Raw genomic sequence first — 20,607 nt, forward strand, 5'->3', positions numbered from 1 at the left:
CTTGAATGGATCAACTGATGAAAATATCAAAGTATTAGTACCGATGACACACGAAAATTTGAGAAATGCCAGCAAATGAGATGACACCAACAAGCTATTAAATCATCTAAAAAGAAATATGTGATATTTGGAAAGAAATCATTGAAGAGTCAAAATAGATAGAAGTATTTGAAAAAGGGAGGCAGCCATCAAAGAAGAAACTTCAACATAATCTTTTACACTGTGCATTTCCCACAAATACAAGTTTTAAACACTATATACTGTAAAGAACATGTTGGGCTATGCAATAGTTGTGTAGAAGTGAACTGCTTTTATGATAGAATTCATTACTCTTACCACATACGTGCACGTGTATTTCTTGTGGACTGGAGGTGTTGGGAGCTACCTGGGAATCATATCTCGATCGTCTCCGTTTACTGGAAAAGAGAATGTTCGAGCAAAACATTGCAGGGCTCCCCCTGCCTCCCAGTGACATCAAACAAAGTGTAGGCCAGATTATACATGTAGCGCATAGGATTCTGATAGGTGTGTTTTTCCTAAGTTAAAGGACAAGTTTACCTTCATAGACATGTGGGTTGAGTGAATGCAGCAATATTAGTCGAACACAACAGTGAGAGTTTGAGCAAAATCGGACAATCCGTTAAAAAGTTATGAATTATTGAAGTTTCTGCTCAATCACGGCTGGATGAAAAGACTACTATAGCTTGTGATGTCACATGAGTACAACGATATAAAGAAAGAATAAAGAAAATTCAACATATTTCCATTTTTCTCCCATAACAAAAGAACACTAGACTTCTCTCTTTCAGAAGGCAGGGGGAATAATATTACCCTTAACAAACGTCAGTAGCAAGTCAAAGAACTGTGCACTTTATTCAAAAAATAAAGTTTTGTGAAATTCTCTTTTTATTTTCCTTATATAGTTGTACGCATGTGACATCATCACTGTAGTAGTCCTCTCTTCCAGCAGTGACTGCGCGGATACTTAAAATATTCGTAACTTGAACGGATTGTCCAATTTTCCTAAAACTTTCACTGATGTGTTCTTTTAATATTGCTGCATTCTCTCAATCCTTACGTATATGAAAGTGGACTGTCCTTTAAGTAGTTTTAAAAATGACTATATTTTATATGTAGTTTTTGAATCATTTTTTTACTAGAAATATTTGAAGGGAAAATTTGTGTGTTTGTGTTTCTCTTTTAGTGAAAAAAAAAGGAAATAGACTTAAAGGTATACTAACCTTAATTACGGGTTGTGCAATTATTATTATTGCCAGTTGTATGCACATTACTTTAACATCACTGTATATTGTTTGATATATTTGCAATTTTCCCCCGAATTTATACGTTATTCGTATTTCTGAGGTGGCAATCAATGTCCTTAACTAATCAATCAATCATTTTATTCACATATAGTTATGTTGCTTTAGAGTTCAAAGCACTGTAATAGATATCATATTGGTCTAATATCCGAATGATGTAAATGTTATCATGATTACTCTACGTTTCTGTTTTGTTTCCATTCTTGGTTAATTTTTGATTGATTGTTTGTGTGTTTGTTTGTCTTTTTTTGTAGTAAGTATTAGATGGATATATCAGAAGATACATCTTGTCTGCTAGGATGAAGGCAAGATATGGAACTATAGGGGAAAGAAATCTTTGAACGACAGTGAGTTTTAAGGGCAGGGTATCACTGGTAAATACAAGTGTATGATAGTATTTTTTTTCGAATTATGTGATATAAGGAGTACTTCCTCATGGATAGTTGTTAATTTCTTTTTAGTTTAAATTGATGGTTGCGAGTCATAGCAGGGATACTTAATATTTCACTGTATTGTCAACTCTTTTATTAGATAAACCTAATAAGGAGGTACAAACTGTTTTATACTTTTGAAAAATTTTCTTTAGCAGAGAGGAAGAAAAACAAAAGAACACAGACTCCTCATTCATGGCTGTGGCAGAAGATTCGTGTAGAGCCTAGTCAGCCAACCAGATTTATCTTTCAATGTCTCGAGGCGTTTTATTATGTAGATAAAATCAATTTCAGTTCATTTCAGTTTAGTCCAGGGCCTGCTTCAGCCAGTGGTTGTTGTTCAGCTGGTACGTGCCGACAAAAACAAAAAACAAAAACAAATACAAAACAAAACACACACAAAAAAACTCACACAAAAACAGTAGCATCAAATAATGGAAGAACAGTATATAATTATAACAGATATACAAAACACAACAAAGAATAAACAAAGAATAAACTACATACATAAAAATACAAGAAAAAACATATTTAAAGCCTGTCCTCCCCCCGTCCGTTCATAGCAAAATACTGAGTCTTCATACCTGCAAATATTCTTCATCAACAAATATATGTGATAACTAAGAAATTACACTCCATTTTAAATCAACATCTAGGTACACATCTTAAATCACGCGAATGACTTATTTTAAGGTTCATAAGATGCTGACTCCACTGCCTGCATAGGAAATGTGTTATCGCCATCCTTAAGCTTTTAAAAGTAATATCTTAATCAAAACTATGATGTTTACTTGTTTTCCGATCACACTCTGAAATATATTCCACCAATACCCACAACACGACATTATTGTACCAATAACAAAGCTGCCTATAGTGTTGCATAATAGAGGCTTCCTGAAAACTAGAATATATCAAGAAATAGAAAAATGAAAGTCTCTTTGATTTTCAAATAATCTTAGCCCAATGATAATGCATAATGAAACATGAGTGTCTTTCCGATTGCTCTGTTGAGCCTTCCCGCGGGTAGGGGGACTCCTTCTTGAAGTTTGCTTTGTCATAAAGACTAAGTAACAGTGAAAACAAAGGTTTTAGTGGAATCGCATGAAAGAAAAAAAAACCTGATGGACATTGAACTTTCACGCATTGTCACAAAAACACTGATTCTGGTCATAATCTTTTACCATTTAAAAGTCCTGCTGTGTCGAGTTGGATTGTGGGATTAAAAATCAAGAGTTTTTCTTCGCGTGCCGTTCACACACACCGCTCAGGACAAATTATCGCATTGTTTAAATAAATAAATGGGATCGACTTTTGCACTGAGATAATCTCAAGGTTTTGAAAGCATAGGTTCATTGCTTAAGCAGATTATTTATCTTATAACCAATCCTTTGTGTCATTATTCAATCTCTCTATTCCATAGGGTATATGCCCAGATTTATTAAAACTAGCACATTTACAAACGAGTTATTTCTGATCATTCAGGCATTCCGCCATGCTCTATACAGCAATAATCTATAATCTATCTATCTATCTATCTGTTTGTTCCGGTAAAACGTTGGATTTGTTGTTGTTGTTGTTGTTGTTGTTGTTGTTGTTGTTGTTGTTGTTGGTTTTTTTTTTTTTTTGGGGGGGGTACCTGTATGTATGTGGCCCTGAAAAGGGCCTATCTCCACCCCTCTAGACGTTTTGGCAAGCATGTTTATGCCGTTTTTGTCTTGAAAACAGCAAGAACATGGTTGCCAAAGCGTCGAGAGTGGATAGACCCTTTACAGGGCCACATAAATATACCTAGAAAGAATACGTGGTGCACCGTTAAACTGAAAACATAGATCTAGTTCTGTAAGGGTTTGAGAATTGGTCTTGCACCATTTCATATCTGCTTGCAATATATCGAAAGAGTCTATCCGGCTGACGCGATTTGCCGGGATGAGTTGTTTCGGAGTATTTTGAGATCAAAACTATAAGGCGGTATATTCCAAAAGGATCAAGGCTAACTCGGTCTCACAACAACTATAGGCCCTATTTCAGACACTTTACAGTCCGTGATCGCCATATTTTTATCCATATAGGCGCACGTTCATTTTGTATGCGCCAAAGAGATTCTTCGATGGGCGCATTGTATCAACTCGGCCCATAACTGCGACCAGCCCAAAGAGGTTACAGGCGTACCAGAAATATGTTTTACCTTTAAGCCTTCTACCGCCCAACATATTTCAATCGTGGAGCTATATATATATTTGTTCTTTTTAAAAGACTGCCAAGTGTTTTATACTTCTGAAATGCAACATGCTGTCATGCAGTAGACCTAAATGTTACTACATACCAATATTCCAGAAAAAAAATCAAAATCATGCGATGACTATGTTCTAATCATAACGACCTTTACACAACAGTGATTTCAGATCATCTTTATTTTTAATTTTTTGTTGTTTTTTATTCTGACTTGATTTTATTTTGATTTGATTCATTGGTTCCTGTACTATTATTGTACATATACGAATACAATCAACATGTATCGCATACATACATTGTTGTTGCCATACATATACATAAACATAAGTTGTTAACAATTTTTTTCTTCATTGCCTTTACACAATGTACAACAAAACGTATCAGCAATACAACAATGAATAATACAGTGGGGCTACAGCATATAAACGTGACCTTTTCTAGTTAAGATTTTGATCTATTTGATTTAAGAAAATTCAATGAATCTAACCATTTTTATTCAATCTTTCTCCAAGATAAGGTATGCATGGAGTAAATTCATTGCTACAGAATAAGCTCTAACGATGGCAAGAAGCTTAAGGACTCCAGCCCAGGGCTTGATGTGCGAAGACGTTGTCATAAAGCCTTCCTTAGGTGCAGATTTTGTGTGATAGCCGGTTAAGATATATGGCGCTCGGCAAAGGATATCTGCTACAAGTACGATTTGCGGATTACCAGTGATTCCGGAATAGCATGTGGACTGGTACATCCTGGTACAGAAGGAGAAAGAAAAAAGGGAGAAAGATAAAAAGGAAAATACCTAAAGGTAATCGTGGAGAGGAATTTTAAAAAGCATAGATTGAAGAATGACAAGTGAGAATTGCGCAATGATTAAGAACCTGTGGTTGACTGACAGAAAGCTTAATATAATCCATATGTCATAGTCTTGCATCCAAAATATTTAAAGCATAATCTGGTCACTTGACTTGACTTGACTTGCTTGACTTGACTTGAAGGAGTAAATGAAAGAGAAACTCCATTAAACAGTGAGGAAGTTCACTACGATAAACACGACGAACTCAAATAAAACGAAGTATGGCAGTTTCATGTAAGCCAGAAAGGTGGTCTTATAAAGGTATAATGGATTTTAGATATTGGACATGACCTTGTTTTCAAGAAACGATACGGATTTTAATATTTCACATGTCACAAGAAACGATATGAGTAGTATATATATGTTCCCCTCGGCACCACGGTGGAGCCGGTGGAGCCGGTGGAGCCGGTGGAGCTCCACCTTGGCTCCACATGATAAATATGCATGAGATGATGACGTCATACGATAGATATGCATGAGATACAATCATACATGAATATGTATGATGTCATTATTTGCTGGTAGGATTAGATAGCGTTAATAAGGGGGAAATGAGCCCATCCTTTAGATAAGATTATGAAAGCTTGACGGTGTTGTGGAGCTGTCAGGACTGTGAATATGTACGAGGTTGCTGATGTCGCGACGATGAATTCTGGACGATGTAAATCAGCTTGCCACGAACGTAAATGTAAGCGTGGAGCCTTGCGTATGGCAAGCGATGTTTTGTTCGTTTGTTTGTTTTTTTTTTTTGAGGAAAGGCGAGCGTTGTGTGGAGCCTAAAGAATATGCTTGAGGTTAAGTCTCGATTTATTTGCGAATATGTAAATCAGCGTGAAGGTTGGTTGTGTGGAGCCTCGGCAAGCGATACGACCATGATATGTGGAGCGCTACCTTTGCTGTTATTATTGTTGTTGTTGACTTTTTAAAGGAAAGTGAGTGTGGAGCCTTCAGGGTTGTGACTATGACATGTGGAGCGTAACATCTATTTCGTTTCTTAGAGGGAGGGTGAGAGTTCTAGCTGTGGAGCCTGATGCATATGCATGAGGCCGTAATATCGCCGATGATTATCAGTGAATATGCAAATTAGCTTTCCATGAACGCAAATCTATCGTTCGTGGAGCCTTGACAAGCGCGGTGACGATGTGGAGCACTACACTTACTTTTTGTTTGTGTGTTTATTTATTTGCTTGTTTAGAAAGTTGGGCGTAGAGCCTTGAGTGTTGTGACTATGACATGTGGAGCGCTACATTTATTTTCGTTTCTTAGAGGAAAGGTGAGAGTTCTAGCCTTGGAGCCTGATGTGTATGCATTAGGCCGTAGTGATGATTTATCAGTGAATATGCAAATTAGCTTTCCATGAACATCAATCCTTGACAAGCGATGTGACTATCAGATGTGGACTCAGCGCTGCACTTACTTTTAGTTTGTTTGTTTCTTTGCTTGTTTTAGGAAGGTATGTGCGGAGCCTTTAGCGCTGTCACAATGCGCTGTGGAGCGTTACGATTATTTTGTTCTAAAAGGAAAGATGAGAGTTCTTAATAGCTGCGGAGCCTTACGAATATGCATGAAACCGTAGTATCGCCGATGCTGTATTCGTAAATAATATGCAAATTAGCGTATCACGAATCTGAATACTTGTGGCATGGAGCCTTGGCGAGCGATGCGACCATAAGATGTGGAGGGTTACATCTGTGGTTGCTGTTGTTGTTGTTGTTATCTTTCCTTCGATATTAGAAAGGTGAGCGTGGAGCCTTAACAAGCGCTGCGGCTATCACATGAGATGTGAGCACTATATTATCGTTATTAGTGTTGTCATTTTTTTTTTTTTTATTTAGGAGGGTAAGTGTCTTTACAAGCTCTGATAAATGTGGAGCGCTATATTCGTTGTTATTGTCTTTTATTAGGAAGGTGAGGGTAGAGCCTTTACAAGCTATGGGAGATGTGGAGCGCCACGTTTGTTACTGTATTAAATGTAGAAAGGTGAGGGTGGATGGAGCCTCTACAATTAAGCTACCAGATATGTGGAGCAGTACATTTGCTGTTGTCTTTTTTCTTTTCAGGAAGATGAGGGTGGGGCCTTTGCAAGCGCTTTGACTATGAGATGTGGAGCCTTACATTTTGTCGTTGTTGCTGCTGTTGTTTTTGAGAAAGGGTGGGCGTATGTGGAGCTGTATGCATGAATATACATGTATGTGCTGTAGTGACAATCTTTTTATTATTTTTTTTCTTTTTTTTTTCTTGTTTTGTTTTTTGTTTTTGTTTTTGTTTTTGTTTTTGTTTTTGTTTTTTTGGTTTTTTTTTTTCGTGAAAGTACATGTAACCTGCAATCCATGAAGTTTTTGCCTGGAGCCTCGTATGAAGTATCATGAAGCAAAGTGATCTTTATTATCGATCGTTCATATGGCACAACGGATAGGATATACTACATACCTAACAACATTTTGAGGGCGTAACGGATCATGATGTATAACCTCAATGAATAGCAAAATACTAGGAAGTTTTAAATGACTCGAATCTATTGCGTTAGATTCGGCCTACATAATACACATGAAGAAAGAAAGAAAAAAAAAAGGAAGAAAGAAAAACAAAATTAACAGCATCAATTGATTTATTATGTATACGCAATATGTATAGCTATTCAACTTACAAATCAAGTATCTATACAAATGGACCCAGAGTTTCTTTCTTCTTCAAAATACGTCAATGCATCACTTGAATCGTACACTATTTCAACCATAGTTCGTATATAATATGCTGTTGAATATGAATCCATGCTTTATTGAGTATTTCACTCGATTATGCGTGACAATCACATATTAACTAAATTGAACGCGACCACCATACGTGAACTAGACTACCAGTATTTTTTGATAATGATGCGTGTTTTGATCAACCTTTGATCGTGCGAGCTTGTGCAACCATGGAGGCGAAGGTTTGAAAGTGCAGTGGTATCTTTTGTACAGTGGCTTGAAAGGTCGATGGTATTATGTAACCAGTAGGGAATGACTGGTCTCTATGGAGTGGTGAGGGAAATTTATCCTTCCTTCCCTCCAGTTCAGGTTTATTCGGCCTTTACATTGTTTTTGAGCATATCGCTTGCATTAGTATACCCATAGATATTTACAGCAAGCAAGCAAGCTGATGCCAGAAATCATCTCCATGAAGTGGGGCGGTGAATTTTAACTCCCTTTACTCGAGTTCGGCTTTTGGTGGCTGTGGAGCATATCGCTTGCAATATCGACAGATATTCAGAGCGAGCAATTTTTTACTGTAACGTTATAATTGAATTTTCTTCTGAACTTCAATACAGTGAAACAAAAACAAAAACAGAGCAAAACAAAACAAAATAAAATAGAGCTTGAGGGAATTCATCATTGTATCGTACCAACCTGAATAAGCAGTATACAGATAAAAGTCCATGGTCGTTATTTTCACTTTGGAGTAGATTAAAACATTATATAACATAATACTGGATTGGTCGCTCTCATCGTGTTTTCTGATAAAACACTGAATTGGCGCATTTTGAATTGTTGCGATAGTTGCGTAAGGATGATGTCGATGGATGTTTGCAGTTTTGTTGATGTGGTATGGTGCTTCTAAACAAAAGAAGTATAAATCGAACGACCGAACAAACAAAGAGCAAACAGATAAATAAACAACAACAACAATAACAACAACAACAACAACAACAACTACAGAGAATTAAGATATGATGGCCCGTTTTCTAAGTTTGATCTCATGGACGTTTTATACATCGAAACATCAGTGACCATCATGGTCTTGTAGCGAATCAGAGAGAATTAAATTTGTATTTCTTGCATTCGTTCATATTATTTAATGCGCTAAGCAATTTTAGTCACTACATGCGTGTGTTACGTTAAAAGGTCTCAGAGATTCTTTCTTCGCTATAAGTCAAACAAGTTTAAAGCTTGTTATCGTTTGTTTACGCATCAACATACCTGTCCTAACTCTGCGTGTAAAAATAGATGTCATGTGTTGCTATGTATATATACATGTATACATGTTTGGTTAAACTGTTTTCCCCATTTTGCTGTGTATATTTGATGAATAAAGATTTTCTTCGTATTTGCTGCATGCATTTTTTTGTTTTATTCCTACCAAGAATGCGTATAGATTATCATTTATCTATTTTTTTTTTTTCAAATGAGATTCCAGTAGGCCTACTCATGCCATTCAGCAACACTCACACATGCAGGATGCATCAAACAGATCGTCGGTTCCAGGAAGGACTGAGGGGAAAGACTGCAACATTTGGCATTTAGATACATACAATTCTTTTTTTTTTTCTTTTTAATTAGGTTACATCTCTTTGCAAAATACGTATGCTTCTTGTAATGTGGAAACATCGATTCAAATTTCATACACAGATTTTTTTTTTTAACAAGTATATTGTTTTCAGACTTTATTGATTTAAAGACTATGCACGAACTTATGTTTATGTACAACTAATAAGAATAAGTTACTGTAAATCTGTATGAACAATCGATACAATAATACAATACCGATATATAATTACGCTTCTGTTACACTATTCCCTATATGGGATACTTTGCGGTTGTCTTTTGATCGATATTTTCATGCATATGTACACTAGGTGATTACGCGTTTTCAGGACATTCTGTATGACAACTGTAAAAATATTGAAAAAAAAAAACCAAACACGTTAACATTCCTTAGCATAGAAAAAAAAAAAGAATAAGCCCTGTGCGAAATAACAATGCAGTACATTATCACCAATGACAATTTGACAACTGAATTAAAACTCAACCGTCTTGAGAATGAATACAATAAAAAAAAAAAAACACTTTTGCACGAAATACAAATAATCTGTTTCCTCGTGAAATATTGAATGTCTTTAATACTTCTACTCGTCTCATGAGGTACTTTGCCATTTTGCATTTTCAGTGCTTTGCCTGAAGGAACGCTGTCTCCATACATAGCTTGATGTATCTCACGTATAAGAATATAAACATTTTACAAATATATAGACATTATAGAACATTACTAAACCCTTCTCTGCTAATTCATAATAAGTAACTGTATTTACTAATTTAAATAAGTAACTGTAAATTCGTATCAGCAGTCGACGCAACCAAATACATACAGGACGAAACTTAGCCGTTGTTATACAAACATTACTTTAGTGTTTTAATCTACGATATTATGCATTATCGTCGATTATTGGCTTACGATTACAAAAGTTATGAAAATACAAGCACAACAATTATAGGTTTGTTTCTTACAAGAACAAAAATACAGTATATATTCCTGTAGATAACAATACAGTTCATAATATCAAAACAGCAATGACAAATTGGCAATTGTTAGACTAATACAGTTAACGCTCTTTTTTTTCTTCTTCTTCTTTTTTGAGAATAAAATATGAGCGCAAAACGTTGGCGTGCAATACGAGCGTAAATTATTGGGAAATCAATTACATTGTACAAGATGATGTGGTTGAAACATAGAAAAGACTGTGAACAATTTTTTTTTCTTCTTCTTGATGTGTTAGCTTGTATACTTGTATATTACGATGATTATACTAAAGAAAACATGCGTGTCCATTGACTCTTGGTGTACGAGTAACACATCTTTTCACAACACCTGTATTTACAACAATTCTGCCCCGTATCTTTATATGTACATGTTGTAACCTGCATTTCGAAGAAAAAACTAATACATGTAATACACTTCACTCTATCAGACACACAATTGATACCTATACAACAGTACATCAGTACCTGCATTAATAATCACGTGAATGAGTACAGAACATATCTTTACACTGCAGAATTCATAGACGGGCCATGCTTCAATCAGTTTTATGTCATGCACCGCTTGGGGAAGTCAGATTTGACAAAAGGTCTGGGTTGATTGACGGTATAACCATCGGTTTTAATGGTTTGCTATACTGCGTGTACGTGAGTAAAAAATAAGCAGTACATAACAAATACACTTGTGAAAAAATGAAACATACAATGTAATATCATCACTCAGAGAGAGAGAGAGAGAGAGAAAAAAAAAAAGAATGTCAAAAGCATTTCACATAAGCGTAGGTTATCCACAACTAACCGATGACACTGAGATGTGACGTTACTGTATGATACAGTTCCTTTCATTTATAAGAGCGTGCAGTGACACTAGCCAATGTCAAAACAAGCAAAGATAACAAAATGTACATGTATAGAGAGAATGATCTAATGACAACAGCTTCTCTTTATCATTAAATGTCTAAATAGGTAGTTGAAACGTTGTCTTCCAATACCTTCCTCTTTGGATAGAAGTAGGTAAAGGCATTCTTAATTTGTGAATAAGTCGAAATTCCGTTTTGGACCACACGAAATCCCTTGTTGACGCCACTACCAGCAACCTTTGAACGGAGTACCTGCAGGTACATGTCTTTCGTAATGTCATTTTGCTTCTTGTTGACTCCTTTACAACTGAATTTGTCAGTAGCACCAAAACAGTAGTAAGTTTTACTGCAGAGCGCTATTATCCCATCCCCCTCCCACTCTACTTTGAATAACCCAGGTGTCCTCTTGTCATATCGAGCATTCTCGGGGGTATCGTTTCGAGGAAACCAGTGTGCCTTGTTGTTTTCATACTTCTGTCTCATATTGGGCTTGATTATGTTATCAAACGACTCAGACGAAATGGCGATATAAGCGGAGTCCGTATCCATTTCGCACATTTGAAAGTCTGACGGATCCACGTATTCCAAGAGAAAATCGTAATAAAACTGAAGCATACGTAGTTTTGCTAATTGGTAGACGGCATGACCGATCTGAACAGGAAGGTCCATGTTAATCTTTCTCTTCGCCATATCAACCTCGTAGCAATTGTCTGAGATGGGGTTCAAGTCCCGGAAAAATGTGTCATTGATGTGTTTCTCGGCTTTTTTCCCGTCGCAAACATTGACATTTCGATGTCTTTCCTTATTTGTAATAGTTTTACCATAGGACGAGTTGCCGATTAGTTTCATGGTGTCAGCTATTATACTCTTAGAGGGATCAATATCACCCCTACGTCGAGCATTTGACACGCTTTCGCCAAAGTGTTTGAAGCAGGCAACGGGCTTGTACTCCACAAATTGGTGTATCTTGGATACGACCAATCCATGGCGAAGATACCATTGGAGTAGAGGTGTGTACAGTAGAATGTTTTGACCAAACATACTCCCAATTAAGCTACGCCTAGGAGTGTTCATGATGTCATGTTCCTTGGCGTAGGATCCCATCACGTCCCCGATATCTTCTCTAGATATGTCTACATTCTTAAAAATTGGACACATTTCTGAAAAGTGTTCTTTGAGATGATCAGGCACATGGATATCACACTGAACGAACCCAAAGAGAGCACCATGTTGAATAGCAGAGAGAAGATTCTCTTGGGTTAACCCATGACGGTATTTAGGGGGAGGAAACCTTTCCGTGAGAAAAGCGCCTAGTTTTGGATCAGTTTTGCGCATTTCTTTATATTCACACTCCCAGATGGAAATGTATTCGTAACCCAGACTTTGTACGTATCGCCGTTTTTCCTCGGTTTTTTCCAACAGTTCCTCCATAGTTTTTCCCAGTTTAGTGTTCCTTGTACGACCTTTATTGAGATGACAAGAATGCCCATGGAAGTAGCATCCATGAAATTCAAATACTTGTTTGGTTTCGGCACAAAAGCCATCCACGGGAAGCTGGAGATGTCCGATTTTCTTTTCAGAATAATTACCGGCATGTCGAATGGGAATTTGTCGACAAAAACTTTCGTATTCTAACCACTCTTGGGAGATCGGATGCCTATTTTCTGGCTTAAAGTCATTCTCGATACGTCGTCTTACATAGTGGCCTGTTGGCATTCTTTGCATAATTGCGTGTAAATACAACGCATTTGCGTCAAAACCAACTATCTTTTTGCATGGCTTACCCCCACGAATTTTTGTTACGTTACGCTCATGATACCTATGAAAAATGATAGACGGACCTCCCACCAAATTATCACGAAATGTGTAATAGAGATCCTTGTCTTTCTCCGAGATCAAGCTAAAGTGTGCCTCTGGGCTACATTTTATCAGATACTTCATGGTAAGTCCAGGAACTGAAATACCGTCTTTGAACAGATCGATTTTGAGATTCATATAGAACTCACGCATCTTCTCCACAGCTTCAATGAAAGGTGTAACGTCGAGATTATTGTACCATATCAAATAATCTCTCAGGCAAGACATCTTATTTTCTTTCCAGATGCGCTGACAGTATTCATACTGCTCTCTTGAAAAGGAGGTATGCTTGAGATTATCCCTGAAAGCTTCAATAGGGGGAAGTTCAGATTCATTCAGTTTATCGAGGCAATCCACCCAGCCATGAGGAAAGTAACCTTTCCCCTGTTCGCAGTCATACGCCTTTAGAAATGCTGCGTACGAAAATCCAGGGGCAAGAAAATTTGAAATATCTAAGAACTGGAGATGTTGCGACTTCAGAGCCATGTGATTATGGTTTCGCTTTATGACAAAGTCGACCGAATCATACTTCAAAAGTGAAGGATAGAGAAATTGTTTAATGGCATTAATGTCATACCTCCCCGAATTAAACCCAACCACAGGCAGTTCTTCGATGTGATTGACAAATCGTTGCTTTAGTCTCATGAGATGGGTTGCTTTCTTAGGCTTTTCTTTGTTTTTCTTTTGCGAGGTTTCAAATTCTTGTATTTTCAGATCTAATTTTTCTGTGACGTCCTTGTAGAAAGATTGAAGCAACGAATAAGAACTCCGACTAATTTCTAACATATACATCACAGTGTCATCGATTAGTTTTTGTGAGTCTCCATCGGACACTTGACAAAATGGTTCTGTGTATCCGGGAACATTTGAGTTAACGCTTACACTCATCGGAATATGTCTAGAGCTATACTGTAATTTGTCAGTTGGTGTATCATTCAGGTTGTTGCTGTTTTCTATCTTTTCTAGGTAGGACTCCATGTCGAAGGTAGCAAAATAAGGAAAGTATCTGCGCTCTTCTTCAACCAGAATCCCTTCATCAGCCAACTCTTCCCATATTGTCAATGGATTGTGAAATGTAGCTCTTCCCTTAGGGAAAACATGCTTAGTGGCCGTAGAAGTACACATTTTTTCGTGTCGATGGAGTGTCTTTCGAGTTTTCCAAAATTTATTGCATGTACGACATTGATAGTTTTGGCAATAACGTTCAATATCGGAGATGTAGCTGAAATGATTTTCGTATAGATTTACATACATAGTATCTGGAAATTTGTCCAGTCCCCGTCGGACGAGTTTAGCGGCTACTGCTACATTATCATTGTCTGCCAGTTTCTTTTCACATTCTGTCACACCTTCATCATCACTACATTGTACTGGTTGTAACTCATACACCATAATATTGATCTTAAAGAACTCTTCCACTTTATTCAAATGACCGAGTCTAACGCCTGAAAACTCTGAGGTGGAAACATGAGGTAGGCCTGTGTACTGTTTCAGCAATTGTTTGGCCTTGGTTTCAAGACCTTCAGACTTTTCCCCCTGAAAGAGAGCTAGGCATCTAAAAAGACATAGGTTATCATTATACACCCGGCCATCCCTTCGGCTACTGACTAACGAAACAATGGCCTGGTTATTCTGTACATAAGCTGGGAGATCTATCCCTTGGCCAATGGGATGATCTGTGAGACAAAATACATAGAACGTCACATTTGTGATATGCTGAACCACCCATTTGGAATTTGGGCGAAGTGTTCGAGCATATTCCAGAACATCTTCTTTCAGAAATGTATCCAGAAACTCTTGAAATGACGATTTGTTAGTAACGAGGGCAGGCTCGTTGAGTACTTTAGTGTTTCTACTGGCATAGAAATACCGACACTCGTTAGTTTCATTGTTACAGAGTACGAAACCGTAAGACGCATTAATCTTGAAAACTGAAGACTGCTGTTCAAACACTTTTTGTGCCTTTTCTCGAAGACTTTCGTTGTTAAGGTTTGGAAGATGAAAGTTGTAAAAGCGATGAACTCTGCCAAACGACTGTCTGTCTTGAATGTCAAGCCAATGTTCCCTGTACACTTGGGCGGCGCAGCTTTCAGGGTCGATGTATGGAGGAATGTCGATAATCGGCATCAAGTCAGGCTGTACGCGACGTCCTGAAAATGGGGTGCATTGATTTATGCATAATAAATCATCATTTGTTGCACTAATATAATCAAAAGCCTATTTGCTCGGCTAACTAGAAAATGTATCGCAGTATTATTCTTGAAATCAACAACCAAATGATACAAATGAATTGTAGGTCGGTCTATATTTTGTTACATGACAATTGAGTTTTTTCTTTTCTTTTCTTTTTTTTTTTTTACAAACAAAGAAGCAAACAAATTTTGAGTTAATCTAGGCCTTCCACTGTATATATGACTATTTGACGTTTGTTGTATATTTGATTAAACTTGGATATATCCTCGCAAAAAAAAAAAATAAAATCGAGCAGTTGGAAACCATGTAAAGCAAATTCATTACATAAAGACAATGCAGAATGGTCACACGCTTATTTGCATAGTGCGATGTCTCGTACTGATCATTACGCTACTAAGAAGTTTGTGCTTCCTCTTGTTCTTCATTATAAATCAAGGGAGAACTGACAAGATTTTGTAAGAAACAACTAACTCATTATTTTTTGCTGTGTACAAGTGTGTAGATATCGAGATAGATAATGTATCTATAATTTTCACCCATCTTTACAATGATATATGCAGTAGGGGCTGTTCTTGTTTAGTCTAGCATTTTCTTTTTTTTTTAATTATTCTTAAGTGCATACTACTGCCTAAAATATCTACACAAACTGATAACCATTTGATATTCAGTTCAAGCATTTTGATTATCCCACAAATTGGTAGCCATTATCTTCACAGTTGTAATCAATCACGACATATAAAATGTATTATACTAAATTATAAATTCTAATAAAGTTGTTGTTTATGTACTTACTCTTTGCTTGGTTTCCTTGTTGTTCAGGTGTTCGCTTTTTGGGTGCTTTTGGAAGAGTCCGGTGTTGATGGGAATCCAGATGTTTCATAAATTTCTCACGTTGGTAATATGTCCGTCCACATGTATGACACAAATAGCTATCTCTCTGGCGATGTGTTTTCACGTGTTCATCAAGATGCTTCTGTTCTATGAATTGTGCATCACACTGTGAGCAAGTTAGACGCCCGTCTTCACCATCCGTTTTCACGTTATTCGGATTTTGGTGGGTTTTCATGTGTCGTTTGAGACTATCGGGCCGACTGAAAGCTTTTCCACACAAATCACACACACGCAATACTCTCTGTTCTTGATGAAATACACGATGGTGGCGCAACAAATTCTTTTTCTCCGTGAAATTTGCGCTGCAAAACTCGCAGCTAAATTTCCGACAGACGTCTTCCATGGTGGCTTTAGTATTTTGTCTCTGTAAGAATACAGGCAAGTGTAATCAACAAAGATGGCACAAAATGGGTATATAAACACGTTTCTTTCTTGAACTCTTAGAGGTCCGTGCTCCACAAATGCCAAAGGCTGAATGAACCTGAACCCGAGTAAAGGAGGGTTATAACTCCCGCCCCATATCAGGCGAAGCGGTCATTTCCTACGGTTACGTAATAATATTATCACGCTCGAATGATTCCTGGCAACTGCACACTGATCTGCCATAGCACATAGCATATAGTTTAACATGCAATTCCAGACACTCACCTCCATTACTGCACAAGCTTGTACATGGCCAAACAAGATACGGTGTAGACAGTATAAAAAGTACTGGTAGTCTTGCTCACGTATGATATTCATGTCCACTTTACTTGATAGCATCATGCACACTCAAGTATACCGTAAGATGTGAATGCACTAAACTTTTCCACAACATACGAGCTTCAACAGTCCTGCGTTTTAAGACTATCAAATTAATGTAAAGCTTAATGTACAAAAATTATTAAAGTGAAACACTAATAAATGCTAAATTAAAAGCAGGTTCGAAAAAAAAAATGTTGGTCGGTCAACAAAGAAGCCTTTTCTAAATAGTTAAGGCCTTATTTCTTATGTATACATGTAACAGAAGTGTAGTTAAGGTGATTTCTTTTTGTTTATGTCATTGATCTGTAATTGTGTGAATCATGTTACTACAAATGCATTTGTTGTTTTATTTTGTGTATATACAGGGGCGCCATTGTAAAGCAGTTAGCAAACTGAATGTGTCTACCCTGTCTTATTCTTAAAAGAAAACATGAATAACAATAATAAAAAATGATAATAACAAGCTCAGACGTGTTGAGCAAAAAAACAAGTACAACGAAAAAAAAAAAAAGTTTGCGAAATTCAAAAGAAAAAAAAAACAATTCAAGGATAAATGACCACAACACCACACATTTTATAACGATTTCAATAACTAAAAACAACAAAATACGAATGAATGCGAGAAATATAAATTAATTCTAATTCGACTCGTGAACAAGATTATACTCATCAATATTACGATGTCTATAGGATATCCGTTAGATCAAACTAAGAAAAAAAAAAAACTATCGGATATCTTACTCTCTTTTTATTGTTGTTTGTTTATTGGTATTTATTTGTTCGTTACTTTAAATTGTCTCGAAACAGCAGACTGCGCCAAAGATTCTACAAACATCGACCAACGTCATCACTCAGCAACTATCGCAGCAACAAAAATGCGCCAATCCAATATGCTTTATAGGGAAACAGGATGAGACCGACCTATCCAGTGTCGTGATATATATTATTTAAACCTACTCCAAAGTAGAAAGTAGCGGTCATCTGTCATCTATTCACTACAAATTCAGCGTGCTACGATACAATGAACAATTTTTTCTTTAGCTGGGATTTCTTTCTTTTTGATATTCAAATTCATTGGAAAATTCAATTTCATCTTCGTGTTGAAATTGCTCACCTAGAATGTCTGAGGGTAATGCAGGCGATACGCTCCACAACCACCAAAGGCCGAACTCGAGTAAGGGGAGTTAAAATTCACCGCCCCACTTCAAGGAAAGCGGTCATTCTACGGTTACGTAATACCATAACGCGTAAATGATTTCTGGCCCCGGCTTCCTGTGAATATCTGCGGGTAATGCAAGCGAATATGCTCAAAAACAATGTAAAGGCCGAATGAACCTGAACTGGAGGGAAGGAAGGATAAATTTCCCTCACCACTCCATAGAGACCAGTCATTCCCTACTGGTTACATAATACCATCGACTTTTCTGGCCACTGTACCAAAGATACACTGTACCACTGCGTTTATTATGCACAGGCACTTTCAAACCTTCGCCTCCATGGTTGCACAAGCTCGCACGATCAAAGGTTGATCAAAACACGCATCATTATCAAAAAATACTGGTAGTCTAGTTCACGTATGGTGGTCGCGTTCAATTTAGTTAATATGTGATTGTCACGCATAATCGAGTGAAATACTCAATAAAGCATGGATTCATATTCAACAGCATATTATATACGAACTATGGTTGAAATAGTGTACGATTCAAGTGATGCATTGACGTATTTTGAAGAAGAAAGAAACTCTGGGTCCATTTGTATAGATACTTGATTTGTAAGTTGAATAGCTATACATATTGCGTATACATAATAAATCAATTGATGCTGTTAATTTTGTTTTTCTTTCTTCCTTTTTTTTTTCTTTCTTTCTTCATGTGTATTATGTAGGCCGAATCTAACGCAATAGATTCGAGTCATTTAAAACTTCCCAGTATTTTGCTATTCATTGAGGTTATACATCATGATCCGTTACGCCCTCAAAATGTTGTTAGGTATGTAGTATATCCTATCCGTTGTGCCATATGAACGATCGATAATAAAGATCACTTTGCTTCATGATACTTCATACGAGGCTCCAGGCAAAAACTTCATGGATTGCAGGTTACATGTACTTTCACGAAAAAAAACAAAAAAAACAAAAACAAAAACAAAAACAAAAACAAAAACAAAAAACAAAACAAGAAAAAAAAAAAGAAAAAAAAATAATAAAAAGATTGTCACTACAGCACATACATGTATATTCATGCATACAGCTCCACATACGCCCACCCTTTCTCAAAAACAACAGCAGCAACAACGACAAAATGTAAGGCTCCACATCTCATAGTCAAAGCGCTTGCAAAGGCCCCACCCTCATCTTCCTGAAAAGAAAAAAGACAACAGCAAATGTACTGCTCCACATATCTGGTAGCTTAATTGTAGAGGCTCCATCCACCCTCACCTTTCTACATTTAATACAGTAACAAACGTAGCGCTCCACATCTCCCATAGCTTGTAAAGGCTCTACCCTCACCTTCCTAATAAAAGACAATAACAACGAATATAGCGCTCCACATTTATCAGAGCTTGTAAAGACACTTACCCTCCTAAATAAAAAAAAAAATGACAACACTAATAACGATAATATAGTGCTCACATCTCATGTGATAGCCGCAGCGCTTGTTAAGGCTCCACGCTCACCTTTCTAATATCGAAGGAAAGATAACAACAACAACAACAGCAACCACAGATGTAACCCTCCACATCTTATGGTCGCATCGCTCGCCAAGGCTCCACGCCACAAGTATTCAGATTCGTGATACGCTAATTTGCATATTATTTACGAATACAGCATCGGCGATACTACGGTTTCATGCATATTCGTAAGGCTCCGCAGCTATTAAGAACTCTCATCTTTCCTTTTAGAACAAAATAATCGTAACGCTCCACAGCGCATTGTGACAGCGCTAAAGGCTCCGCACATACCTTCCTAAAACAAGCAAAGAAACAAACAAACTAAAAGTAAGTGCAGCGCTGAGTCCACATCTGATAGTCACATCGCTTGTCAAGGATTGATGTTCATGGAAAGCTAATTTGCATATTCACTGATAAATCATCACTACGGCCTAATGCATACACATCAGGCTCCAAGGCTAGAACTCTCACCTTTCCTCTAAGAAACGAAAATAAATGTAGCGCTCCACATGTCATAGTCACAACACTCAAGGCTCTACGCCCAACTTTCTAAACAAGCAAATAAATAAACACACAAACAAAAAGTAAGTGTAGTGCTCCACATCGTCACCGCGCTTGTCAAGGCTCCACGAACGATAGATTTGCGTTCATGGAAAGCTAATTTGCATATTCACTGATAATCATCGGCGATATTACGGCCTCATGCATATGCATCAGGCTCCACAGCTAGAACTCTCACCCTCCCTCTAAGAAACGAAATAGATGTTACGCTCCACATGTCATAGTCACAACCCTGAAGGCTCCACACTCACTTTCCTTTAAAAAGTCAACAACAACAATAATAACAGCAAAGGTAGCGCTCCACATATCATGGTCGTATCGCTTGCCGAGGCTCCACACAACCAACCTTCACGCTGATTTACATATTCGCAAATAAATCGAGACTTAACCTCAAGCATATTCTTTAGGCTCCACACAACGCTCGCCTTTCCTCAAAAAAAAAAAACAAACAAACGAACAAAACATCGCTTGCCATACGCAAGGCTCCACGCTTACATTTACGTTCGTGGCAAGCTGATTTACATCGTCCAGAATTCATCGTCGCGACATCAGCAACCTCGTACATATTCACAGTCCTGACAGCTCCACAACACCGTCAAGCTTTCATAATCTTATCTAAAGGATGGGCTCATTTCCCCCTTATTAACGCTATCTAATCCTACCAGCAAATAATGACATCATACATATTCATGTATGATTGTA

At 37.2% G+C, this 20,607-nt stretch overlaps 2 protein-coding genes across 2 annotated transcripts; both read right to left on the reverse strand.

The window, feature by feature from the left end:
• Positions 1 to 11,079: 11,079 nt before the first annotated feature.
• Positions 11,080 to 12,001, reverse strand: LOC139732829 (uncharacterized). Its single transcript, XM_071643671.1, has one exon. The coding sequence runs from the start codon at positions 11,836 to 11,838 to the stop codon at positions 11,080 to 11,082; it is 759 nt and encodes a 252-aa protein (XP_071499772.1). The 5' UTR covers positions 11,839 to 12,001.
• A 432-nt stretch (positions 12,002 to 12,433) lies between these two features.
• On the reverse strand, positions 12,434 to 16,423 carry LOC139732860 (uncharacterized). The gene is made up of 3 exons (XM_071643699.1): positions 15,832 to 16,423; positions 14,099 to 14,996; positions 12,434 to 12,452 (listed from the first exon to the last, which is right to left on the reverse strand). Exons 1-3 carry the CDS (start codon positions 16,271 to 16,273, stop codon positions 12,434 to 12,436), a joined length of 1,359 nt encoding a protein of 452 aa, XP_071499800.1. The 5' UTR covers positions 16,274 to 16,423.
• Between the last annotated feature and the right edge of the window lie 4,184 nt (positions 16,424 to 20,607).

This window comes from Diadema antillarum, unplaced genomic scaffold, assembly GCF_040938485.1.
Source record: "Diadema antillarum isolate AM-2024a unplaced genomic scaffold, OU_Dant_1.0 seq00000454_RagTag, whole genome shotgun sequence".
Lineage (NCBI taxonomy): Eukaryota > Metazoa > Echinodermata > Echinoidea > Diadematoida > Diadematidae > Diadema > Diadema antillarum.

Coding starts and splice junctions, on each gene's coding strand:
- LOC139732829 (XM_071643671.1), bottom strand. CDS start 11,838: ATGAAACTAATCGGCAACTCGTCCTATGGTAAAACTATTACAAATAAG.
- LOC139732860 (XM_071643699.1), bottom strand. CDS start 16,273: ATGGAAGACGTCTGTCGGAAATTTAGCTGCGAGTTTTGCAGCGCAAAT. Junction 14,997..15,831: donor ACAAGGAAACCAAGCAAAGA/GTAAGTACATAA, acceptor CCCCATTTTCAG/GACGTCGCGTACAGCCTGAC.